We start from the raw sequence: 27,796 nt of genomic DNA on the forward strand, positions 1-27,796 counted from the left end.
TAGGCATTACATTTAATCTGTGTATCATTGCCATCTTAAAAATATTAAATCATTTGATCCATGAACTATGGGATGTCTTTTCATTTATTTAGTTCTTTAACTTCTTTTGACAATGTCTTGTTGTTTTCAGTATATAAGTCTCACAGTTCTTTGGTTAAATTTATTCCTAAATATTTTGTTCTTTTTGATGCTATCGTAAATGGAGTTATTTTCTTAATTTCGTTTTCAGATTGTTCATTGCTAGTGTATAGAAGTATACTTGATTTTTGTGTATTGATCTTGTACCTTACAAGGTTACTGAGCTTGTTAGTTCTAATCATTTTTTTAGTGCATTCCTTGGGATTATCTATCTGTCTATACACAAGATCATGTTATCTATATAGAGAGATAGTTTTACTTCTTTCTTTCCAATCTGGATACCTTTTCTTTCTTTCTTTTTTTTTTTTTTTCCCCTGATTACCCTGGGTAGAACTTTCAGTACAATTTTGAATAGAAGTTGTGAAAGCAGACAACCTTGTCTTGTTCCTGGTGTTAAGGGGGATCGCATTCCGTCTTTCACCATTAGATATGTTGTTGGCTGTGAATTTTTCATAGATGCCTTTTATCAGATTGAGAGAGTGCCCTTTTGTTCCTAGTTTGTTGAGTGTTTTTAGTTTGAAATGGTGTTGGATTTTGTCAGATCTTTTTTCTGTTGTCTATTGAGATGATCAAGTGGGTTTTATCCTTTGTTGTATTAATGTGGTATATAGTACATTGATTTGCAGATGTTACACCAAATGTGCATCTCTAGGATAAATTTTACTTCGTCATGGTGTATAATCCTTTTTATATGTTGCTGGATTCACTTGTTTTTTGTCTATATTATAAGGGATATTAATCTATAGTTTTCTTGTGATGTCCTTGCCTAGTTTTGGAATCAGGATAATGTCGGCCTCACAGAATAAGGTAGCAAGTGTGCTTTCCTCTTCTGTTATTTGGAAGAGTTTGTAAAGGATTGGTATCAATTCTACTTTAAATGTTTGGTAAAATTCACCAGTGGAGCCATTTGGCCAGGGCTTTTCTTTGTCGGAAGTTGGAAGCATTAAATGTTATATGATCATATTCATCAGACTTTTCATTTTCTGTTCTTTTGGTCATTCATACCTAGAAGGATCTTCCATATCCCAACCTGCTGTTTCCTCATCAAAGATATAAATATTTATAAATAAGCCTGTCAGTAGGAGTTACAGATCCCTCATATAACATGTGACATGGTCTAACAACTCCATAAGTAAGCATTTTTTCCTGAACTCCATGGTACTTTATCTGTACATCTCTTAAGTGACTTCCCATGTACACTATTGTAATAATTTATGTTCAAGTTTTACCTCCTCTATTAAACTGAATTCTCTGAAGGAAATACCTTTTTCTACACTGCACTTAGAGTTTAGCAATTGAGTGGCTGAGTGAATGAAATGTTACTCTAGTATTCATGTGAGAGGAACTAGTAGTACATTAGCCTATTGAAGACTAAAAACTCTTAGGTCTAACTTTGATGCTTTAATATTTTTAGTGTTAGTGGACATTTGTTAATATCTTGAGCTAGTTAGTATTCAGAGAAGCAAACTTTGAGAATGCTTCTCTAAATGATTGGTATGAAACTAATTTCAGGCAGCATCTATAAAGAGAAATCAGAAACGAAAATAGAGTTGAGTATGGAAATACGTAGGTCTTAGGATAGATGCCTTATGGCCATCATTGTAATTGTAAACTTTATGAGGTGGTCATTATCTATCATGTTCTTACCATTGCTGTTGGGAAAATTCAAAGTCACCCCCCTCCCTTTTTAAAAATAAAAAAATTGTAAAAACCAAACTAGACTAAAAACTGTTTGTTAGATTAGGCTACTTTTTTTTTTCCTGAGGAAGATTGGCCCTGAGCTAACATCCATTGCCAATCTTCCTCTTTTTTCTTGAGGAAGATTGTCCCTGAGCTAACATCTGTGCCAGCCTTCATCTATTTTGTATGTGGGACACCACCACAGCATGGCTTGATGAGCACTGTGTAGGGTCCACACCAGGGATCTGAACCTGCAAACCCTGGGTCACTGAGTGGAATGCACGAGCTTAACCACTAGGTCACCGGGCCAGCCCCTTTCCTCTTTTTTTTGCTTGAGGAAGATTTTTGCTGAGCTAACATATGTGCCAATCTTCCTCTATTTTGTACGTGGGCCCCTACCTCTGCATGGATGCTGACAAGTGGTGTACATCCGCGCCAGGGAGCTGAAGCTGGGCCGCCAAAGTGGAGCGTGCTGAACTTAACCACTGGGCCACAGGGTGGACCCTAGGCTACCATTTGGACAGTGCCTCTTAGCTCATCTCCATCCAGAGATAGGATGTTTTTCTCTCCAAGTAGATGTCTCTGTTAGGCTTTTCATTTGGATGAAGGTGAAAATTCTATTCTTAGGTAAGAATTGGCACTTGGTGCAGGTGTCCTTCAGGTTCATGTGTAGAAGTAACAGCTTGATCTCTCACCTCCTGGTATTTATATAAAGCTTGTCTGAGAGATGGTTTTTATGGAGGATTGCCTGAAAGATATTCAGTTTATGCATTCTCCTGTCCTTATTCAGCAAGGGTGAATAATGAATAATTGAACCCATTCTGCTTAAGTTTCTGTTACCTGACTTTTATATCTTGTGATTTGTTTTATTTAAATGTTTGTCCCCAAATCATGTGTCCAGGATGGGAGTAGAGACCTCTGGTCATTGTCTACTGTTTGTCTTTATCTAGAATGTAACATCAGAACTAGAGTTTTGTAGCCTTGATATTTAAGACTGTGCATAAAAAAGTAAGTTAGTATGGTCATTTGTAAATATCAGAACCAAATAGATTCATGAGACAGGGACTCTTTGCTCAAATAGTTTATAGTTTAGTAAGGAAGATCATGCAAGCCATGTATACAGTAAGTAGACTACAAGATCATTTAAGTGCCATGTTTTCTATAAATAATCATTTAGAAGTTCATAGAAGAGAGAGCATAGTCTTAGCGAGGAATAATCTAAAAGTATTTCCTGGGACAGGGTATTTCATCTCGTCTTTGAAGGATTTTATTTCAACTTGGTAAGACTTTTCTTATAGAGACATTTTCATAGGACAAGGGCAAAACAGCATCCATAAAGACATAGCAGTAACTAGAGAGTGCAAAGCAGTCAGTCCAGGATCACACATAGACACAGGTAGGGAAGTCTGATATACGTAAGTAGGTTTTGGAAGCAAACACTTTACTGTGGATATCAAGCTCTAGTCAGGGGAGCTGGAGTATGATCAGAGTCCAGTTACAGAATACCCAGGATTAAAGAGCCAGAGTTCAGAGTATGGACCAGGTCAATCAATGGTGAATTGCTCTGACAGCATATATTAATAGTGCTTCCATCCTTTGAAATGGCAGTATGAGCCTGTGGTCAGATGAATTTTAGAGATCTTCACTTGAAGATTGAAATGGGTCTGACAGAAAGTTAAGAGACATCTTCAGGGCATTCTTAATTTGTGTGGAGTATATAGGGAAGCAGTAAAAGATTAAATTGGAAAGGTGACTTGAAACCAGATGATAAAGGTCTTTGAATTTTGGGCTGAGGAATTTAGACTTTATTGAATTTTGGAAAGCTGTTGAGGGATAACAACATAATCTGAGTGATGTTTTGGGAATACCGACCTGGCAGTAGCTGTGAGGATGGATTAGAGTGAGAAGAACCTGGAGGGGGAAGCCAAATTAGGAAGCACTATTCTAGGTGTGAGATAATAAGAACTTAAATGGGAACATTAATAATAGGAAGGAAAGGACAGATTCCAGACATCATCCCGAAGGAAGAATTAACTAGACATTGAGACTGATTGGGTGTAAAGAGAGAAGTAGAGGGGAATATAAAAAATTATTCACAGATTTTGAGTCTGAATAACTGTTGTATAAATAGGAAAGACAGATGAACTAGCTGGTATGGGGCAGATGAGAAGTTTTGAGTTTGGTGGGGCTAGTGGTATATCAAGTGTGGAAGATCCAACAAGCATCTAGAAATGTGGATTGTGTATTTTGTAAAGTGGTGGCCAGAGAGTCACCCATATACCAGTATTAATTGAAGTCCTGGTAGTAGATGAGATTTTTCTCAGGGGTAAGGATGGATGAGAGAACTTTGGTAGACTCCACATTTAGAATAAAGAAATTTCAATCAAGGAGGTAAAGGAAGGAATATTCTAAGAAGTTGTCAAAGAGATGGAAACTATCCAGAAGCAAGAATTGATCAGCAAAGTTGACTTATGTTCGTTCATTCTGATAAACAGTGATCAGAGAGAGAGTGATTTTCTAAACCTTTTCAGACCCAACTCTTCTTTTATATTAAAAATATTATATATATAATAAATTGTAAAAGCAGTATGATGCCCTATTTGTGATATATTGAAAAAACATAAAGTACCTTATAATAACATAATATGTATGTTAAGATGTGAATGTATGGGCATGACACACAGTAGATAACATAATGAAGTAGTTGTATCTTTTTTTTTCTCCTTTACCCCAAAGGCCCTCAGTACATAGTTGTATATTCTAGTTGTACATCCCTCCAGTTGTGCCATATGGAACACTGCCTCAGCATTGCCTGATGAGCGGTGCTGTGTCCACACCTAGGATCTTAACCGGCGAAACCCTGGGCTGCCAAAGTGGAGCGTGTGAACTTACCACTCGGTCACGGGACTGCCCCTGAAGGAGTGATATCTTTGCACCAGCCGGCAGAGTGACCGTAACTGAAGAGTTACAAATGTAGACTGATAAAGTTGACTTGTATTTGTGACTCAGATGCCACAAAGAATAAGAGGAAAACTGAGCAACAGTGGAATAAAAAAGAAGAGAGAGATTTGCTCCACAGGCCCTCCAGAGGTGAAGGGGAATGAGTTCAGTATTTTGAGGAAGAGGGAGAATGTTTGAAATAGTCTTTGTAGAGAATGAGAAACAATTGATAAGAGGTGAGTAAAAGAGTTGTTGAGAAATGTCATGTGCTGTGTTGAAGTTGGATAACAACTGGTGGGTCAGGTTAGCATGGCCCTGTAATTTTCCTGTAGAGAATGAGAGAAAGACAAATGTAGTAGATGAAAATACAGGTTAGATTAGCAGCTTTTAACAGACTAGCTAGGGTGTCTGGGTTGAAAAGAGAGGCCACCAGTCTTAAAGGCAATTAAAAAAATAATTTAGGATGGTGGTGATGTTTGGCACAACAATGTGAATGAACTTAATGCTCCTGAACTGTACACCTCAAAATGATTAAAATGGTAATTTAGGTTACGCATATTTTACCACAATAAAAATCATCTAATTGAACACTTTAAAAATATTCCTTGACTCTAGATATCGTCATAAGATGACTTCTTGTGGAGATAGGTCAAGAACTTCATGCTTGTAGCCCCTCCTTTTAGCCGTGTGGAAATAAGGGAGTATGTCCTGGTTGCCGTTTCAGCCATCTTGGGGATATGCTACAAAGGTGATTCTAGGAGAATCTGACTACAGGATTGATGTGTACTGGGTGTCACAAGGAGGCATATGTGAGCGCCATGAGACCTTAGAAGTGACTGATCTTTCCTGGACAAATTGGTTTTGACTTCATGTTCATGTACAGCCTAGTTACTGAGGAATTATCTTTTTAAATGGCTAGTTCTTTTTGAATTATGCAGTATTACTTTGTAGTCATACCTTCACACCTCCTTAATTAGGTGTGAATAAAATTAATGATAATTTTCATTCTCAGCCAAAATAAGTAGAGCATGAGATCAATTATTTTGTAATAAAACCTTAGGAGGAGCCAAGTGGCAGTTTTGTATGCTTTAATTTGTATGTACATGTCTCAAGACGAATTATATGTATTCTCTAAGAGAGTTTTGCTGTATTTTTAAAACCAAGTTTCTCTGACATCTTCTGGAGTGGGTACATGTTAGGTCTCACTTTGAAAAGTAGAACTTAGTGAAATCTTTTAAAAGGTATTGTTTAACATTATCTTTTCTTTAAGTGTGTTACCAAGACTGATATTTTACATACCATGAAATTCATCTCATTTAAATGGACAGTTCAATGATTTTTAGTAAATTTACAGAATTGTGCACCCATCACCACAATGTGGAAACATTTTCAATTCCCCTAAAACAGATCTCCTGTACCCATTTACAGTCAGTCCCCGTTTGCACCCCCAACCAACCACTAATCTACTTTCCATCTCTATAGGTTTCCTTTTCTGGATATTTCATATAAGTGAAATCATATAATATGTGGTCTTTTGTATCTGGCTTTTTTTTACTTAGCATAACATTTTTGAGGTCCATTCAAGTTGCGTGTATCAATTGTTTATTCATTTTTATTGCCTGAATAGTATTCCATTGTGTGGCTATGCCACATTTTGTTTATCCATTAACCAGTTGATGGACGTTTGGATTGTTTCACTTTTTGATTATTATGAATAATACCGCTGTGAATATTCACATAAAAGGCTTTGGATGGGGGCCAGCACAGTGGCGCAGCGGTTAAGTTCGCACATTCTGCTTCTCAGCGGCCCGGGGTTTGCCACTTTGGATCCCAGGTGCAGACATGGCACCACTTGGCAAAAGCCATCCTGTGGTAGGCGTCCCACGTATAAAGTAGAGGAAGATGGGCATGGATGTTAGCTCAGGGCCAGTCTTCCTCAGCAAAAAGAGGAGGAATGGCAGTAGTTAGCTCAGGGCTAATCTTCCTCAAAAACAAAAAAGGCTTTGGGTGGACATATGTTTTTATTTCTCTTGAGTTAGACAACTAGGAGTGCAAGTGCTGGGTCATACGGTAACTTTATATTCAAATTTTTAAGAAACTGCCAAAATTTTTTATAGTGACTGTAATATTTTACATTTTTACCAGCAATGTATAAGGGTTTCAGTTTCTCTATATCCTTCCCAGCAATTGTTATTATCTGTCTTTTTTTATTATAGCCATTCTAGTGGGTATAAAGTGGTATCTTGCTGTAATTTTAACTTGTATATTTTGATGTTGAGCATATTCATGTGTCTGTTAGCCATTTGTCTATCTTCTTTGGTGAAATGTCTGTTCAAAGTCTTTGCCCATTTTTTGATTGAGTTGTCTTATTGAGTTGTAATAGTTCTTATATTGTGTATACAAGTTCTTTATCAAATGTACGACTTGCAGATATTTTTCTCCTAGTCTGTGGCTTGTCTTCATTTTCTTAATGGTATCTTTTGAAGTGCAAAGGTTTAGATTTTGATGGTCCAATTTGTCAGGGTTTTTTTATGGATTGTGCTTTTGGTGCCATATCTAAAGACTTTTTTGCTTAATCAAGGTCATGAAGATTTTCTTCTGTGTTTTCTTGTAGAAGTTATATGGTTTGTGGTTTTATTCTTAGGTCTCTGATCCATTTTGAGTTATTTTTTGTGCATGATGTGTGGTAAAGGTTTAAATTCATCTTTTTCTGTGTGGATATCCAGTTGTCCAGTGCAATTTGTTGAAAAGGCTATTCTTTCCTCTGTTGAAATTGCCTTGGTAGCTTCATTGAAAATTAGCTGACCGTAAATGTAAGAGTTTGTTTCTGGATTCTCAGGTCTGTCCCATTGGTCTATGTGATTATCCTTATGCCAATACCACACTGTCCTGATTACTGTAGCTTTATAATATGTTTTAGAGTCAGGAAGTGTAAGTCATTCAACTCTCTTCTTTTTCAAAATTATTTTGGCTATTCTGATTCCTTTGTGTTTCTGTAGATATTTAAGAATCAGTTTGTCAATTTCTGGGAAAAAAAAAAAAAAGAAGAGGAAGAAGCCTGTTGGGATTTTGTTAGAGATTATGTTGAATCTATAGATCAATTGGGGGAATTTTTAACATTCTTTTAAGTAGAAAGATTATATTAGGAAACTCAAAAACTTAATAAAAAGAAGACAATGCAAGGTAAAGATGTCCTGGTTTCCTTTAAAGCTTACACCTTAGTTTGTTAAATTATGAACTTTTGAAAAATAATTGACCATACATCAAATGCTCACTATATGTCAGATGGTGGTCTAATTGCTCAGTGTTATCTCATCACAGTCGTGAGTTGCTTAACGACAGAGGTACGTTTTACTCTTTACGCATTCTGAGAAATGCGTCGTTAGGCGATTTTGTCATTGTGCAAACATCATAGAGTGTACTTACATAAACCCTAGGTGGTATAGCCTACTGCACACCTAGGCTATCTGGTACTAATCTTAGGGGACCACAGTTGTATGTGTGGTCTGTCATTGACCAAAATGTTTTGCAGCGCATGACTGTGTTGGATCCTGGCTTAACCCCTTAACTCTTTAAAGATAGCAAGCTGTAAGGCAGAACATGTTACATGAAAGACAGGTGGGGGGAAGGTTGTTATATTGATTGTTTCTCTAGTGAAGACATTCTGACTCTAACATTGTCTTTAACAACATAAGGTACCAAAGAGAATGCTCAGGCTATACCTATGTTTCTCATATTCACTTTTATTCTCTTTGCTCCTGTTTTCTAAGTCATTTCTAAATCTTATACTTTATGGCATGTTTACTAAGGATTGTAGAATACTCTGCCAATATATCTGTTCCCTTGTAAATAGAATGCCTCATACATATGTATTAATGTAAATACAAAATGAAAAAGGGAGCAGCTGTTTTGGAGGTGGTGTGGAGAAGAAGTGCACCTCTATGAGGTAGGTGTACAATAGTAAGCTTGTGGTATAGATTTGGATAGTTGTTCCAAGTAGCTGTTAATTGTAGGGTGAAAGAGAAATGGGTATACATTTTAAGGTACTATTTCAAGAAAGTATAATATGAATTTTCATTTTGACATATGACTGTATTTCTATATTTTGATGCTCTTCTCATCCTTTTGACTTCTGCCTTTGCATCAGAAGGCAAACCTTAATGAGAGTTTTGTCATGATTTTTCTGTAGAGAGCTATCTTCTTGTCTTGTGTTCTAGAAGGTCTGATTTCTCTTAACATTGATAGCAAGCAGGCAAGACAAAGGGAGAATGAATGGTCTTTTCATCTTTCACTACTTATCTCTGTTCTGCAGCCGTGCAATCAGAGATCCTTGTGCATGAAGACAGATTTGTTCTATGGCCTCGGAGTTGGGTGCCGGGGACGATGGCGGCTGTAGTGAGCTGGCAAAGCCCCTCTATCTTCAGTGCCTGGAGAGGGCCCTCCGGCTGGACCATTTCCTGCGGCAAACGTCTGCCATCTTCAACAGGAATATTTCTAGGTATGCTGTTCCATCTGCCCAATATAATGTTTGACCACATTTTTCATTCTTATTATTCCTGTAGATTTTAGGGTTAAAGTATTTTGTGATTTTTGGTATGTGTGATATTTTTTTCTTCTTTCTTTGAAGTAAAACACAACTTATTCAGAAGATCAATTTCTTATGTAAAGTGTTCAGTCTACTAACCATAAATTACACTATTTTGCTGGGTCAACTGTGATTGTGGATTTATCATTCTTCAATTTATAGTGATGAAAGTGAAGATGGACTGGATGACAGTAATCCTTTATTGCCCCAGTCTGGGGATCCCTTAATACAAGTTAAGGAAGAACCTCCAAATTCATTGCTTGGTGAAACTTCTGGAGCAAGCAATTCCGGAATGTTAAACACATACTCACTGAATGGAGTTCTACAGTCAGGTCAGTGTGGTATGAAATCCCTCTTTGGACTGTTGATTCTTTGGGGAGGTCATCCTTTCATTTTTTTCTTCTTTATGTTTCTTTACACAGAATCGAAATCTGACAAAGGGAATTTATATAACTTCTCTAAATTGAAGAAAAGCAGAAAGTGGCTAAAGGTAAGAGATAGGCAGAATGTTTACAATTCAAATAACCTACTAAAATTACAATTAGAAAGGAAAGTTATTGACTCATTCTGGCACGTTGGAGAGATTTTTCTAGATGAGTCTTTTATTCTGGGTGTGGTTTTTTGAAACGATTATAAAGAAAAATCTGGAGGACTCAAGGAAGTTCATTTTAGCAAACATTTTTGAGAATAAAGCACTTTGTGGAGTGAAGGAATACAACAGTGTATCGCATAAGATCCTTGCCCTCACTGGGTCACATTGTACTCAGGATTATTAATCTACTCTTCATCAGTCTTTGAGTAGTTCATTCATTCAACAAATGTTTTTTGGGTTTTATTTTTTAAGATTTTTTAGTTTTTCCTTTTTCTCCCAAAGCCCCTGGTACAAAGTTGTGTATTTTTAGTTGTGGGTCCTTCTAGTTGTGACATGTGGGATGCTGCCTCAGCATGGCCTGATGAGTGGTGCTATGTCCGCTCCCAGGATTCAAACTGGTGAAACCTCGGGCCGCCAAAACATTGCACGCACGAACTTAACCACTCGACCATCGGGCTGGCCCCTCAATAAATGTTAATTGAATGCATCCTGTGTACCAGATACTGTTGTAGATAGACAGGGTTCCTGCCCTATGGAATGTACATTCTCATGGAGGGAGGAGATGTGTAAGCCTGTAAACAAATAAATAAATATGGCTTCTTTAAAGAGATAACTTCTCAACTGATTTATGAATGATCAGAGAGAACTATCTGAAGGTTTAAGATAAGAGCATTTCAATTAGAAGGAACAACTGCAGAAGTCCTGAGAAAGGAACCAACTCACTGGGGTATGTTTGGGGGAGGAAGAGGCTGATGTGGCTGGAGTACAGTGAGTGAGGGCATGGGACAAGATGAGATTAGAGAGCCTGATCGTGTAGGACCTTGTACACCATGTGAAGGAGTTTGTGTTTTACTCTTGTTACAGTGGTAAGCCATTGGCGTGTTTAAAGGTACTCTTTCATTATTATCACCAGGCCCTTTAAAAGGCTCACGTGTAAAACACCTGATTTGCTTTATATCAATGAGGCTTTATGTTAGGAATGCAGAAATCTTTGTGTTTAGCCATCACATTTTAAAAAATTGAAATGTAATTCACATGCCATATTTAGTATATTCATAAAGGTTGTCCAGCTGTCACCACTATCTAATTCTGGAACTTTTTTTTTTTTTTTTTGGTAGGGAAAAGATTTTTTTTTAATTAAGGTTATGAAAGTTAACATCCTTGTGAAATTACAGTTGTACATCATTATTAGTCTTGTTGTAGGTACACCACTTCACCCCTAGTACACTCCCCCCACCCCCCTTTCCCCTGGCAACCACCGATCAGTTCTCTTTGTCCATATGTTAACTACCATCTATGAGTGGAGTCATACAGAGTTCGTCTTTCTCTGTCTGGCTTATTTCACTCAACATAACACCCTCAAGGTCTATCCATGTTGTTGTGAATGGGACTTGTCCTTTTTTATGGCTGAGTAGTATTCCATTGTGTATATATACCACATCTTCTTTATCCAATCATCAATTGCTGGGCACTTACGTTGGTTCCATGACTTGGCTATTGTGAATAATGCTGCGATGAACATAGGGGTGCGTGGAACTTTTGGGATTGCTGATTTCAGGTTCTTGGGATAGATACCCAGTAGTGGGATGGCTGGGTCATAAGGTATTTCTATTCTTAACTTTTTGAGGAATCTCCATACTGTTTTCCATAGTGGCTGCACCAGTTTGCATTCCCACCAACAGTGTATGAGGGTTCCCTTTTCACCACTTGGTTTTGGATATTTTTGCCATTCTAACAGGTGTAAGGTGATATCTTAGTGTAGTTTTGATTTGCATTTCCCTAATGATTAGTGATGATGAGCATCTTTTCATGTGTCTATTAGCCATCTGTGTATCTTCTTTGGAGAAATGTCTGTTCGCGTCCCCTGCCCATTTTGTAATCGGGTTGTTTGATTTTTTTATTGTTGAGTTGTGTGAGTTCTTTGTATATTATGGAGATTAACCCTTTGTCAGATAGATAACTTTTGTAATTCTGGAACATTTTTATCACTCCAAAAAGAAACTCTATACCCAAAAGCAGTCACTCCCCATTCTCTACTTCCCCCAGGCCCTGGCAACCACTAATCTGTTTTCTGTCTCTATGGGTTTGCCCATTCTGGACATTTCATATAAACAGAATCATACAATATGTTGCCTTTTTTGTCTGGCTTCTTTCACTTAGTGTAATGTTTTCAAGGTTCATTCATGTTGTGGCACGTATCAGTACTTCATTCCTTTTTATGGCTGATTAATTCATTACCTGGATAATAACACATTTTGTTTATCCATTCATCAATTAATGGATTTTGGGGTTGTTTCTTCTTCATTAGCTGTCACAGCTTGCTTTCTATTTTCCTTTATACCCTCTAAGTAGTGTTTTTGTTTTGTTTAGTTGTTTTGCATTGGTATTTGATGTTTAGTTAAAATATCTTATATTATTGTAAGTCCTTAGTGAAATCTAGCCTTGTTGCTGCTTACAGCATTCCCCCTCTATCAGTGCTCTTTAGTTTGTGCCCACTAGGTTCAATTGGTGGTGTTTTTCAGTTGAATTCGTAAAGAGTAGTATAAGGGAAACTGGAATGACTGTCCTCCAGCTGTTTTTGTCCTTGTTTGGGGACCTGGAAAAAATGCTTGGATTATTGAGGAACTGCTTCATAGCAGAGGTTGCATTTCCGTTTCCTCTCTTTTTCAGAGCATTCTGCTAAGTGATGAGTCTAGTGAGGCAGATTCTCAGAGTGAAGACAATGATGAAGAAGAGGAGGAAGAAGAACTCAGTCTCAGCAGAGAAGAACTTCATAACATGTTGCGACTGCACAAATACAAGAAACTTCATCAGAATAAGTACAGTAAAGACAAGGAGGTGAGAATTTCGAGAGAAATCTCAGACCTTCATGCTGGGTATTTACTCTCTGCTTTATATTCATTGATGATACATCATTCTAACTTTATATTCAGATAGCGGTGGTGATTGCTCTAATAACAGCTTTATTGAAATATATTTCACATACCAAAAGAGTTTCAGCCTCTTAAAGTGCACAATTCAATGGTTTTTGGTATATTCATAGAGTTATGTGACTATCTTCACTATTCCAGAACATTTTCTTGTCCCAAAAAGAAACCCCACTCCCCTTAGCTGTTGCCCCTCATTCTCTCCGTTCTCCTCAGCCCCAGACAGCCACCAGTCCAATTGTCTCTATAAATGTGCCTATTCTAGACGTATCATACAAACTGAACAACATGTGGTCCTTTGTGTCTAGCTTCTCTCACTTAGCATAATGTTTTCAAGATTCATTCATGTTGTAGCATGCATCACTACTTCATTTGTTTTTATTGCCAAATGATATTTCATTATATGGACATACCACATATTGTTTATCCATGCATCAGTTAATGAACTAATTGGATTGTTTCTACTTTTTGCCTATTATGAATCATAGTTATGAATAGTGAGTTGTTTCCACTTTTTGGCTATTATAAATAATGCTGCAATGAAGATTTGCATACAAGTTTTTGGTGTGGGTGTATATTTTCATTTCTCTTGGGTATATATCTAGGAAAAGAGTTGCTGGGTCCTATAGTAACTCTATGCTTACTCTTTTGTGTGTGTGTGTGAGAGTGTGTGAGGAAGATTGGCCCTGAGCTAACATCTGTTGCCAATCTTCCTCTTTTTGCTTGAGGAAGATTGTTGCCGAGCTATCGTCTTGTGGCAATCTTCCTGTATTTTATGTGGGATGCTGCCACAGCACAGCTTGATGAGCGATGCTAGGTCTGTGCCCGGCATCCAAACCCGCAAACCCTGAGCCACTGAAGCAGAGGGTGCAAACCTAACTGCTGTCCCACCGAGCCGTTCCCCATGCTTAACCCTTTTGAGGAATTACTAGACTGTTTTACAAAGCAGCTGTACCACTTTAAATTCTAGTGGTTGCTTTTTAATGCACTTGCTCTTTGAAAGTGTTCCTATGTTGGAAAAACTCCCTTTCTTCATAGACTAACATTAGATTGATGATAGTTCAACTATTCAAATGCTGTTACCAAAGCCATCTGATTTTTCTCATAAGTGTGGCAGTTTGTACATAATGAACAATGGTAGATTTGAAGACCTAAAAACTTTCCAGCCATTAGTTAAGGTGCGAAGTTAGTCCAGAAAGCTTTGAATAATAAGGTGAAGGTTATAAACCTGTAGAAGATACCCAACTGCTTTGATTTAGACATGGAGTTCCTTCTTAAAGTACAGTGATAAGGCACTTGCTGCTTGAAATATTTGGTCTTGTTTGGGGGTGGGGGGAGGTGAGGAAGATTGAGCCAACTGCCGGTCTTCCTCTTTTTGCTTGAGGAAGATTGTCGCCGAGCTGACATTTATGCCAGTCTTCCTCTGCTTTATACATGGGACACCACAACAGCATGGCTTGATGAATGGTGTGTAGGTCCACACCTGGGATCTGAACCCACGAATCCTGGGCCACTGAAGCAGAGCACATGAACTAAACCATTAGGCCAGTGGGCTGGCCTCTTGGTCTTTTTTTTAAAAAATTATTTTATTGAGGTCATATTGGTTTATAACACTGTAATTTCAGGTGTACATTATTATGTATCAGTTTCTGTATAGACTGTATTGTGCTCACCACCAATAATCTAATTTTTATCTGTCACCATACGTATACGCCCCTCTACTCCTTTCGCCCACCACTGCACCTGCTTCTCCTCTGGTAACCACTAATCTATTCTTTTAATCCATGTGTTTGTTTATCTTCCACATATGAGTGAAATCATACATTTGTCTTTCTCTGTCTGGCTTATTTCACTTAACATAATACCCTCAAGATCCGTCTATGTTGTTGCAAATGGGACGGTTTTGTTTTTTTATGGCTGAGGAGTATTGCATTGTCTATACATACATCTTTATTCATCTGTTAATGGGCATTTGGGTTGCTTCCACATCTTGGCTATTGTGAATAATGCTGCAGTGAACATAGGGGTGTATAGATCTCTTTATATTGTTGATTTCATGTTCTTTGGATAAATACCCAGTAGTAGGGTAGCTGCATCGTATGGTATTTCTATTTTTAATTTTTTGAGAAATTTTCATACTCTCTTCCATGGTGGCTGCACCAATTAGCATTCCCACCAGCTGTGTATGAGGGTTCCCTTTTCTCCATATCCTTTCCAGCGTTTGTTATTTTTTGTCTCAGTGATTATAGCCATTCTGACAGGCATAAGGTGATATTGTTGTAGTTTTGATTTTCATTTCCCTAATAATTAGTGATGTTGAACATCTTTTCATGTGCCTGTTGGCCCTGTATATCTTTGGAAAAGTGTTCATAACTTCTGCCCATTTTTAGATTGGGTTGTTTTGTTGTTGTTGAGTTGTATGAGTTGTTTATATATTTTGGAAATTAACCCCTTGTCAGATATATGATTTGCAAGTATTTCCTCCCAGTTGGTGGTTGTCTTTTTGTTTTGTTCATGGTTTCCTTTGCCCAGCAGAAGCTTTTTAGTCTGATGTAGTCCTATTTGTTTACTTTTTCTTTTGTCTCCCTTGCCTGAGTAGATATGGTATTCAAAAAGATCCTCCTAAGACCAATATCAGAGATTGTACTGCCTACATTTTCCTTTAGGAGTTTTATGGTTTCCAGTCTAACATTCAAGTCTTTAATCCATTTTGAGTTAATTTTTCTGTATGGTGTAAGATAGTGGTCTACTTTCATTCTTTTGCACGTGGCTGTCCAGTTTTTCCAACACCGTTTGTTGAAGTGAATTTCCTTTCTCCAGTGTATATTCTTGGCTCCTTTGTTGAAGCCTTGCTGTGCATGGGTGTGTGGTTTTACTTCTGGGCTCTCGATTCACTTCCATTGATCTGTGTGTCTATTTTTGTGCCAGTACCATGCTGTTTTGTTACTATAGCTTTGTAGTATATTATGAAGTCATGGATTGTGATGCCTCCAGCTTTGTTCTTGTTTCTCAGGACTGCTTTGACTATTTGGAGTCTTTCGTTGTTCCATATAAATTCTAGTATTCTTTGTTCTATTTCCATAAAGAATGTTGTTGGGATTTGGATTGAGATTACATTGAATCTGTAGATAGCTTTAGGTAATATGGACGACTTCATTATGTTTATTCTTCCAGTCCATGAGCATGCAATATCTTTGTATTTCTTTATGTCTTCTTCGATTTCTTTCAATAATGTCTTATAGTTTTCGATGTATAGGTCTTTCACTTCCTTGGTTAAGTTTATTCCTAGATACTTTCTTCTTTTTGTTGTGTTTGTAAACGGGATTGTATTCTTGAGTTCTCTTTCTGTTAGTTTATTAGTATATAGAAATGCAACTGATTTTTCTAAGTTGATTTTGTACCCTGTGACTTTGCTGTACTTGTTGATTATTTCTAATAGTTTTCTAGTGGATTCTTTAGGGTTTTCTATATATAGGATCATGTTGTCCTCAAACAGCGAGAGTTTCACTTCTTCCTTTCAATTTGGATTCCTTTTATTTCTTTTTCTTGCCTAATTGCTTTGGCCAGAACCTCCAGTACTGTGTTGAATAGGAGTGTCAAGAGTAGGCACCCGTCTTGTTCCTGTTCTCAAGAGGGATGGCTTTCAGTTTTTCACCATTAAGTATGTTGTTGGCTGTGAGTTTGTCATATATGGCCATTATTATGTTGAGATATTTTCCTTCTATGCCCATTTTATTGAGAGTTTTTATCATAAATAGATGTTGGATCTTGTCAGATGTTTTCTCTGCATCTATTAACATGATCATGTGATTTTTATTCCTTACATTGTTAATGTGGTGTATCACATTGATGGATTTGTGGATATTGAACCATCACTGTGTCTCTGGTATAAATTCCACATAATCATGGTGTTTGATCCTTTTGATCTATTGCTGTATGGGATTTGCCAATATTTTGTTAAGGATTTTTGCATTTATATTCATCAGCAATACTGGCCTGTAATTTTCCTTCTTTGTGTTGTCCTTGTTTGATTTTAGCACCAGGGTAACGTTGGCCTCATAGAATGAGTTAGGAAGCATTCTGTCTTCTTCAATTTTTTGGAATAGTTTGACAAGGATAGGTGTTAAATCTTCTTTGAGTGTTTGGTAGAATTCTCCAGAGAAACCATCTGGTCCTGGACTTTTTTGTTTTTTGGCAGATTTTTTTTTTGCTGAGGAAGGTTCTCCCTGAGCTAACATCTGTTGCCAATCGTCTTCTCTCTCTTTTTTTTTTTCTTCTTTTTTTAATGTGAGCGTCTGCCACAGCATGGCTGCTAACAGACAAATGGTGTAGGTCTGCGCCTGGGAAGTAAACCCTGGCCTCTAAAATGGAACATGCCGAACTTAACCACTAGGCCACTGGGTCTGGCCCTTTTGGGAGATTTTTGATTACTGTTTCAATCTGTTTACTTGTGATTGGTCTATTCAGATTCTCTGTTTCTTCTTAATTCAGTTTTGGGAGGTTGTGTGAGTCTAAGAATTTATCCATTTCTTCTGGGTTATCCACTTGGTTGGCATATAGTTTTTCATTTTATTCTCTTATAATCCTTTGTATTTCTGTGGTATCCATTGTAATTTCTCCTCTTTCATTTTTAATTTTGTTTATTTGAGCCTTCTCTCTTTTTTTCTTAGTAAGTTTGGCTAAGGGCTTGTCAATTTTGTTTATCTTCTTAAAGAATCAGCTCTTAGTTTCATTGATCCTTTCTGTTGTTTTTTTAATCTCTATTTTATTTATTTCTGCTCTAGTTTTTATTATTTCCCCCCTGTTGACTTGAGGCTTTGTTCTTCTTTTTCTAGTTCTTTTAGGTGTAGTTTAAGATTACTTATTTGAGATTTTTCTTATTTTTTGAGGTAGGCCTGTATTGCTTTAAATTTCCCTCTTAGTACCCCTTTTGCTGCATCCCGTAAGAGTTGGTATGTGGTGTCATCATTTTCATTTGTCTCCAGGTATTTCTTGGTTTCTTCATTGATTCAATAGTTGTTCAATAGCATGTTCTTTGGTGTCCACATATTTGTGACTTTCCCAGCCTTTTTATTGTAGTTGATTTCCAGTTTCTTAGCATTGTGGTCAGAAAAGATGCTTGATATGATTTCAGTCTTCTTAAATTTATTGAGGCTTACCTTGTCTCCCAGCACATGGTCTGTCTTTGAGAATGTTCCATGTGCACTTGAGAAGAATGTGTATTCTGCTGTTTGGGGATGGAATGTTCTATGTATACATCTATTAAGTCCATCTGGTCTAGTGTTTCATTTAAGGCCATTGTTTTCTTGTTGACTTTGTCTGGGTGATCTAGCCATTGATGTAAGTGGGGTGTTGAGGTCTCCTACTCTTATTGTATTGTTGTCATTTTCTCCCTTTATGTCTGTTAACAGTTGCTTTATATATTTTGATGCTCCTGTGTTAGGTGCATATGTATTCAGAAGCATTATATCCTCTCGGTGCAATGTCTCTTTTATCATTATATCCTCCCCTTTTTGTCTCTCATTGTCTTTTTTATCTTGAAGTCTGCTTTCTCTGACATAACTATGGTAACACCTGCTTTCTTTTGCTTCCCATTTGCTTGCAGTATCATCTTCCATCCCTTCACTCTGAGCCCATGTTTGGCTTTAGCGCTGTGTTTCCTGGAGGCAGCATAGGGTTGGGTCTTGTTTTTTAATCCATCTAGACACTCTGAGTCTTTTGATTGGAGAATTTGATCTATTTATATTTAGAGTGATCATTGATATATGAAGGTTTAATACTGCCATTTTATCTCCTGTTTTCTGGTTGTTCTATATTTCCATTGTTTCTTTTCTCTTGTATTTCTGACTGCCATTTCAGTTTGGTTGTTTTCTGTGATAGTTTTCTCTTTATTTATGATGTGTGGCTCTGCTCTTCGTTTTTTGTTTAGTGGTTACTATGAGTTTTGTATAAAAGATCTCATAGATGAGATAGTCCATTTTCTGATAGCCTCATCTCCATTAGCCTAAGCAGGTTCCATCCCTTTTCTCTTCTCCTTCTGAGTTATTGTTGTCACAGAGTGGCCTTTTTGTGTTGTGAGTTTGTGACTAAACTGAAGTGTTTTTAGTTATTTTTGATGCTTTCCTTCCCTTTATCTTTTATGTCATAATTGTTTACTAACCTCTTCTGATGTAGAGCTGCACTTTTCTGATTGTGTCTATTTATCTCCTTGCTCAAGGTTTTTACACCTTTGCTTTTTAGTTTCAGATAGGAGGGTTCCTTTTGACGTTTCTTGTAAGGCAGGCCTAGGGCAATGAACTCCCTCAGCTTTTGTTTATCTGGGAAAGCTTTTATTTCTCCATTGTATCTGAAGGATAGTTTTGCTGAAAGTTTTTGTCTTTCAGTATTTTGAATATCTGTTCTCTCCTAGCATGTAAGGTTTCTGCTGAGAAATCTGCTGAAAGCCTGACAGGAGTTCCTTTGTAGGTCATTTTCTTCTACCTTGCTGCCCTTAATACAGTTTCTTTGTCATTAACTTTTGCCAGTTTTAATAGTATATGCCTTGGATAAGATATTTTTCCAGTGATATAATTAGAAGTTCTGTTGACTTCATGTACTTGTAAGTCTAGTTCCTTCTCCAGGTTTGGGAATTTCTCAGCTGTTACTTCTTTGAACAAGCTCTCTACTCCTTTCTCCCTCTGGAATACCTATATAATCCTTACATTGCTTTTCCTAATTGAGTCGGATATCTCTCAAAGAATTTCTTCATTTTTTTTAAATCTTAGTTCTCTCTCCTGTGCCTGAAGCATTTCTATATTTCTATCCTCTAAATCACTAATGGTGTCCTCCATAGCATCAGCTCTATTTTCTATGGCTTGGAGGTTATTTTTTATCTCTAATTGTGTTCATATCCAGAATTCCTCTTTGTTTGGTTCGAGTTTCAGTCTCTTTGGTGAAGTATTCCATCTGCTCATTAATTTTATTCCTGAGCTCATTGAACTGTCTTCCTGAGTTTTCTTGTAACTCATTGAGTTTCTTTATGACAGCTATTTTGAATTCTCCGTCATTTAGATTGCAAATTTCTGTGAGTTCAGGATTGGTTTCTGGAGGCTTGTCATTTTCCTTCTACTTTGAAACGTTACCATAATTCTTCATGGTGTTTGATGAATTGATCCTTTGCTGGCACATTTGTGGTAGTATTAGGTTACAGATTCCACCTGCCACCACTGGGGAGGGGACAGGAGCTGTGTTTTCTGCTCCTGCCCTGTCTGCTGAACATTATGCCAGTAGGGCTGCTCTGTATTTGCACACTGGCCACAGCCACTTGGCAGGTCACGCACACATGCACTGGTGAGACCTCTCTGCTCCCCTGGCGGGTTACTCTCCTGCAGGAGGGACTGCTGAGCTGCTACGCTAGGCAGAAGCAGAGGGGTGCCTTCTTTTGAGTACAGGCCAGCTCAGCTCCTGGCGGTTCAGCTGAGCTGTTGTGCTTGGTGGTTGGGGCGCCTCCCTGGGGCTGAGCTGTTGCCACTTGGTGGGGAGTGTTCCCACCGGTGGGGCTGTCATGGCATGGTGGGTGCTCCCCTGGGCCAGAGTGCCACTCTGAAAGTGTTGCTGTGCAGGCTGGGCTGTCTCTACCTTCTCTCATAGTCGCACCAGCTGCTATGTGAGGACCCACAACCTGGATTGTTGCTGCCAGTGGGGAGGAGGGGTCCAGGCCCACTCACCTAGTTCCACTGCTATCTGGGGATCCACTTCACTCACTGTCAGTTGTATGACTGCGTGGATCTCTCAGGTGTCCTGTTGTGCTCTATAGGGAATCCTCTGTTGGTTAATGAATGTCTGTTTAGTTGTAACCTAGAGGGGAGAGACAAAGGGAACAACTCACTCTGCCATGATGCTGACATCACTTTCTTTCATCTTTTTTTAATTGAAGTAAAACATACATATGGGAAAAGCCACAGATTTTAAGTATACAACTCGATGCATGCTCATTTAATTTTGACTTTTGACAGAGGACTTTGTAGTAGTTTTCCATGTCACTCTTCTATCCTAGTTACTGTCCTTGGACAACTCATTTGGCTATAATCCAAGAATGAGATTCAACAATGGACTACCTAATTTTAATTTATATTCATGTTTATTCATTAGTGATAAGTGAGACAAAATGCAAGTTCTGGAGGTCAATTTAAATGAGATGTTTGAAAGGATTAACTACTCCCTGGACAGAAAAATAGATTATTTATATGTTAGAATTCTAGCAACATAAGCACTATCTATAATATTGTCAGACTCTCTTAGTGGAGATGAAAAGAGAAAAGACTTGAAAGATTGGAGAATTGGGGTGCCTGGGGACTATTTGAACCAAGTATATGTCTAAAGGCAGAATAGCAGGCATCAGAAACCTTAGGTAGTAGAAGTTGGTTTATTTTTTGTTGATTAATTCCAAGAGGAGAGCTTTCTGCAATGAATTACATCTCTCAAATATGTGTCAGGACTAAGTGAATATTCTGGTGGGGATTCAGAATCATAAACCATTTTCCTTTCTTATTTCTAGCAGCCTACCATGTGCATAACCAGTGACCCCATTTTGTTTTGAAGTTAGGGAAATAATTCACATTGATATACTAGATCTTTATTGGTCTCTTTGTGGGAAGAATACCATATTTAGGAGCTATGGTTTTTCTTTGGCTTAACTTTCTGTAGTAAAGATGATTTGAAGGTTGTGCCGTAGAATAGACAGGCCATTCTAAGCATCACTGTTTTTGCCTGCTTCAGTTGCAGCAATACCAATATTACAGTGCAGGCCTGCTCTCCACATATGACCCTTTCTATGAGCAACAACGGCACCTACTTGGACCCAAAAAAAAGAAATTCAAGGAGGAAAAGAAGCTTAAAGGTGAGCATATTGACCTGTCTTCCACATTTACTCATTCTTAATTTCAGGATTGTGCATGGCCTGCTGGTGCATTTGGACTTTGAACATAATCCATGTAATAGAAATTTGCTCTATCTGAAAAACCCCAGTCTCCCCTAATTAGTAGTAAGTAGTATTAACCTTATTTTGTATTTGGTTTATGATGTTTTCTAGAGTTATAAAGACATAAGAACTACAGATTTCTAGCCAAAGCTTTAAGCTAATTAGTTTATTCCTTTTTTCTTGTACATACTCTTCAAATGTTGAAAATGTTCTCAGAAAGGAAGAACTTGGTTATGCACAGGGAAGTATGAAGAATAACCTAAAGTGTTTGGAATAAGTTACAATTGTTGCTGTATGTGGTGATTTAAAGTAGATCGCCTCCTGATGATGTTCTGTAATGTTTGTTTGCAAGTTTGCCAAGAACTGTCCTTTCTTCTATTACTGAGCTCTAAGCAGCTGGAAATGAGGAAGGAAATAGAATGGGAAAGTTTTAAACTATCTGTATAAGGCAGATTTTATTCCCCGAAAGGTATGAACTCTACTCAGAAAGACTCTTTTCAGTCTTCTTGCCTTCTTTCTCCCACATTCTCTTGTTCATCTGTTTTCTCCTTCTCTACACCCTCCCCGTCGAATTAGGTTTTTGTTTGATGTGTGATTTTCTTTTCACAGGTCTTAGTGTCATATCAGTTAATGCATTTTTTTCTTTCTCTGTTGCTTCTCTTTAGTAACCGTACCTTTCCACCAACTAGAAACGTTTCCTTCCTTTTGACCATTATTTGAGTCCATGAAACTTCATAAACGTCCTTTCCTGTTGTTGGCTTCCAAAGGAGTTCAGTTCTTAGGTTTTATTCTGTTTCTCTTTCATGTAAACACGGGGAGTATCCAGTGTTCTTTTCCAAGGTAGTGAGGTCTTCCTTTTGGAATATTCATGAGCCTAAATAGATAAAGGGATAAATGTTGCCAGGCTCAGGGGGAATGAGGAAAGAACCTTGAATTTTCTTCATGTGAAAAGGTTGTTTTTGTGGCTGTCTCCTGTGGAAGGGAAGAAATACAACCTTCTGAGAATCTGTTTCCTTGACAGCTAAGTTGAAAAAAGTGAAGAAAAAAAGGCGAAGGGATGAAGAACTTTCCTCTGAAGAATCCCCTCGTCGCCACCACCACCAGACCAAAGTCTTTGCCAAGTTCTCTCATGATGCACCTCCTCCTGGCATCAAGAAGAAGCACTTGTCTATTGAGCAGCTTAATGCTCGTCGCAGGAAAGTATGGCTTAGCATTGTGAAAAAGGAACTACCAAAGGTAAGCAAGTACCTCCAGCATAGGAGATGGCAAGAATGTTTTCTCTCCCTGCCCCCTAAAGAGGAGCTGTGAGAGTTAGGTACCTTTACAGAGTTCAGAAAGGAAGCTCATCTGTTGGAATTAAGAGAATACTGAATAGTACTCTCTCCATTTAACTATTTTTCTAGAATTTGATCAGAATTCACAAGACAGTTAATTGTTATGTGATGCTTCTTGGCCAAAAAAATGGAAGGAGACCTTTTTGAGGAAGGAACACACTTTTCTTACTTATAGCAATAGAGATTTGAAGCAAATTGATAGGTGATAATAGAGTAGATTAAAATAAAATGGTGGAGATATGTTTCTTAGAGAATTTATAAACGTTTAGATGTTATGAATAATCACAGACATCAGAAGAAAATGTGAATGATTCAAGAGAAACATGTATAAGCATTCTTTTTGCTCTATTAATTTGTTTTTCATACCATTTTATTTTGGTATGATTTCAAACTTAGAAGTTGAAGGAATAGTGCAAGAAATATCCATATACTCTTTACTCAGATTCACTAGTTATTTCCATTTTACCTGGTTAATTGCCTCATTATAAATTGAGGGTAATTCTAATAGAAACATGAACGAGATACTTTATGAATTTAGGAAAGTTGATACTCAATATGGAAAAAGTCAATATTCAAAAATTGCCAAGAAAACACTGAAAAAGCCCCACAAAACATTAAAACATACTGTAAAACCTCTGTAATTAAAACTATGTGGTACTGGCACGTGAATAGGCAAATAGACTCATAGAATAGACTAGTGGAATTTTTAATAAATGATGCTGTGACAAATGAGTAGCCATTTGGAAAAAGAAAATTAGGCCTGTATCTCACTATATACTCCAAATGGATTAGGGATCTCAATGTTAAAAATGAAACCATGCAAATACTAGAGGAAAATAATTGCATTCCTAATTAACCTCTGAGTAGGAAAAGAGTTTCTATGATTCAACATCCAGAGGCAGTAAAAGAAAATATTGATAAATCTAACCACATAAAAAAGTAAATTTTTGCATGACAAAAGACAGCTGACAAACTGGGAGGAATTATTTATATTGTATACCACAGTCAAAGGGCTATTAATATGTAAAGAACTCTTAAAAATTGAGGGACAAAAGACCACAAATACAATAGACAAATGGGGAAATGATGTGAGTACACAGTACACAAGGAAAGATATAAACATGCCCTCAACCATTAAAAAGGTTCAGTCTGTCATAATTATATGAGTAATACAAATCAAAATAACACCTAGACACCATTTGTCACCTGTCATACCAGCAAAAATGTAAACGTATGACAACACATTCTGTTAACGAGGCTGTGGGGAAACAGGTGCTCTCATACAGTGCTGCTAGGAGTGCAAATTAGAGAGAACTGTTCTAAAGAGAAAATTGGCAAAGTCTAACAATCTATATATGCACTTACCTTTCAAACCTGCACTCCCACTTCTAGGAACCTACTCTAGGTGATCAAAGTAAATATAAATTTTGACATCGTGAACTCCCTGATGTGATACACTGAGAAGAACACATTGTTTCTGGGGTATTCTTGCCAAAACGCATAATGTCATTCCAATCATCAGAAAACCAGAGATTTTGGACATTGTACAGAATAACTAAATGGTGTTTTTCAAAAGTGTGAAGGACATGAAAAAGAAAGATTGAAGAAATGTTACATACAGGAAGAGACTAAGGGGAAAAGCAACTAAATGCAGTGTGGGATCCTATATAGGATCCTGGAACAGTAAGAGTATTAGCAGAAAAATTGTTGACATTCAAATAATACCCATAGTTTAGTTAATAGTATTTTACCAGTCTTAATTTCTTTTCTTAATATTGGTACCATGATTATATAAGATGCTAAAATTAGAGAAAGCAGGGGGAGGGATGTAAGGGAACTCCGTACTATTTTTTGCAACTTTTCTGTAAGTCTAAAATTAGTTTAAAAAAAAAAGTTTTTAAAAATAAATGGCAAGAGTAATGCAAGGAACTGCCATGTATCCTTTACTCATATTTAGCAATTGTTTGCCTCACCTCATTTGCTTTTATTATATAAATGCATACCTTTATTCTCACTCATTTTGAGGGCTAGTTTGAGACTTTGTGCTAAACTTACTCATAATAATTCAGTGTGTATTTCCTAATCAAAAAAAGTCTTCTCATATATAATGACAGTGCAGTTACAAAATTTATTATCTGGGGCGGGTCCCATGGCTGAATGGTTAAGTTCTTGCTCTCTGCTTCGGCGGCCCAAAGTTTCGCCAGTTTGGATGCTGGGCCGCGGTCATGGCACACTGCTCATCAGGCCATGATGAGGCGGTGTCCCACATAGCACAACCAGAAGAACCCACAACTAGAATATACGACTATGGACTCGGGGGCTTTGGGGAAAAGAAAAAAAAAAGAAGATTGGCAACAGACGTTAGCTCAGGTGCCAATTAAAAAAAAAATTTTTATTATCTGATCCACAGACCATAGTCAGATTTCATCAGTTGTCTCAGTAATGTCCTTTATAGCAATTTTCTCTTTTCCTGATTCAATCCAGGATCCAATCTAGGACTATATGTTGCATTTAGTTGTCACATCTCTTTAATCTCTTTTAATCTGAAACACTTCTGCCTTCATCTTTCTTGACATTGTTGTTTTTGAAGAATATAGGTCTGTTGTTTTGTAGAATGTTTCCTCATGATTACATTTGGGTTATGCCTTTTTGGCAGGATTACCAGAGAGATGATGTGTCCTTCTTGGTATATCACAGCAGGAGGCACATCACGTATCTGTCCCAATATTGGTGATATTAACTTTGATCCCTTGTCATGAGAGTCCTTCTCTACTGTACAGTAAGTGATTTTCCCCCCATAGCAATTAATAAATATTTCTGGAGAGGAAGTTTATGTTTGATCATTATTGGTGGGAAAAGTTTTGAGAAAACCTGCTTTGTACCTGCTGAAGAGACTTCAGATGATGCCCTTCCGATGATAAGGAATTCAATGGGAATATTTGAGTCTTTAAAGTGGCAATAGCTGCTTAGGAGTTAGTAAGAGAAAGTTTTTGATAAAAGGCCTAAAAATTCCATTAAGCGGACAGTCTGAAGTGGGAATATTATAGAAATGTCTTTCAGGCGCTCTGTAATTTTGAACCCATTGTATCTTCAATGTCATAGGGAGAACTCTTTAACAGTCAGAGGGCCACTCAGCTCTGCCTCTTCTTGTGTCTTCTCTCACGCCAAATGGATCATCATGGGAAATAAAGTTTCTTTATTAAGATTTTTTTTTTAACTGAAACGGAAGACATAATAAGCAGCTTGAGACTGGGTTGTGGGCTGCTGAGTCATCCTGTGTTAGATCTGCTGTGGAATTTTTTGTGGGAGAAGATGAGGCTTAAGTGATGGCAGAAATTGAGTAATAGTGGCAGCAAGTTTGCCCTGGCTGGAGGTGGGGCTAGAATCATAAAGGTGGGAGGCTAGTTTACCTGTCTCCTTAAGGATTTCTGTATCTGAGAGCCCTCGTATGTCAGCTTCTTTGCAGGTCAGCCCTGGAAAGCTTTGTGTTTTAATCAGGGTGCTGCTAGGGTTAGGGTATGTGGTTACATTTTCCTAGTCCACCTCAATCCTTGAATATAACTTAAATTCTTTGCAAAAGTATATAGAAGACTAAGGTAGCCACAGCACTAGCTTATTGTTCTCAGGGCTGCTTTGGTAGTTTTGTGTGGTTCCGAGTTGGTTGGTACATTTGGAAGACTTTTAGAAGTCATGTATTTTGAATATGCTTGGCTTGATGTTTTATTTTTTAACCCTCGAGGAGTTGAATAGAACACTGTGTCTACAAAACTTATTTCAAAAGGAATCCTAAATAAAATAATGTTCTTAAATATTTTAGGCCAACAAGCAGAAAGCTTCAGCTCGTAACCTGTTTCTCACCAATAGCCGAAAGGTAAAACCGTAGTTTTATATTTCTCATTTTAGATTTTGCTAGAATATGATCTTGTTCTTTGGATACATGCTTAAGTTGTTGTGTCTTATGACCTGTTGGTAATGAATCTAATAGTACCTAAGAGAGTTTCTAAATGTTCTCAGTTTATATCATAAATAAAATTGCTCTTCCTCACATTTCTGGTATTTGAACCTTTTTGGATAAGACCATAGCCCAATCTTAATTCTTTGGTCAGATCACGGAATCTTCCTGTGCTCAGTCTTTTCATCTAAGAAATGATAATATTAAGTCCTTCCCCTAGAGGGAAGTAACACAATGTCTTTTGAGAGTTGTAAGATCAGAGGAGGTAAGGTTACTTGTTGTGTTACCCTGGGCTAGTCGTTCATCCTTGGTTTCCTCGTCTATAAAATGAAGAGGATGCTAATACCAACTTCATAGAGTTTTTGTGAAGAATAAATTATTTTAATACATGTTAAGCTTAGAATGGGGCCTAGCATATAATAAGCTTTGATAGTTATTATTATTAGTGAGTGTGATAACATTTTGTCAGTTCCCAGAAAATCTCAGGCCATTATACTTTTTTTTCAGCTTCTAAGGCAATATGTCTCTAAGTTTTTCATCCCTGATACTACCTTAGGGTCTGGGTCTGGGTGACAGTATTGTACAGGGCCATTAATCAGATTGGGGGAGGAAGACATGTGGCCATAGGAGGACTGTGTGCCCTGAACAGATTGAGAGATGCTGTGGTTTAGAGCCCAGAGAGAACTTGC

At 37.5% G+C, this 27,796-nt stretch overlaps 1 protein-coding gene across 2 annotated transcripts in view; it reads left to right on the forward strand.

Annotated features, from left to right (window-relative positions):
• INO80 (INO80 complex ATPase subunit) overlaps nucleotides 1-27,796 on the forward strand; it is a 126,680-nt gene that overhangs the window by 16,578 nt on the left and 82,306 nt on the right. For both annotated transcript variants that reach the window (XM_023619728.2, XM_023619730.2), the window contains exons 2-8: nucleotides 9,071-9,256; nucleotides 9,506-9,675; nucleotides 9,766-9,833; nucleotides 12,606-12,773; nucleotides 21,620-21,740; nucleotides 22,843-23,057; nucleotides 26,973-27,026. In XM_023619728.2, the coding sequence (XP_023475496.1) occupies nucleotides 9,114-9,256; nucleotides 9,506-9,675; nucleotides 9,766-9,833; nucleotides 12,606-12,773; nucleotides 21,620-21,740; nucleotides 22,843-23,057; nucleotides 26,973-27,026 (939 nt within the window). In that variant the 5' untranslated portion in view covers nucleotides 9,071-9,113. The remainder of the gene's footprint in view (nucleotides 1-9,070; nucleotides 9,257-9,505; nucleotides 9,676-9,765; nucleotides 9,834-12,605; nucleotides 12,774-21,619; nucleotides 21,741-22,842; nucleotides 23,058-26,972; nucleotides 27,027-27,796) is intronic.

The sequence above is a fragment of the Equus caballus genome, chromosome 1, assembly GCF_041296265.1.
Source record: "Equus caballus isolate H_3958 breed thoroughbred chromosome 1, TB-T2T, whole genome shotgun sequence".
NCBI lineage: Eukaryota > Metazoa > Chordata > Mammalia > Perissodactyla > Equidae > Equus > Equus caballus.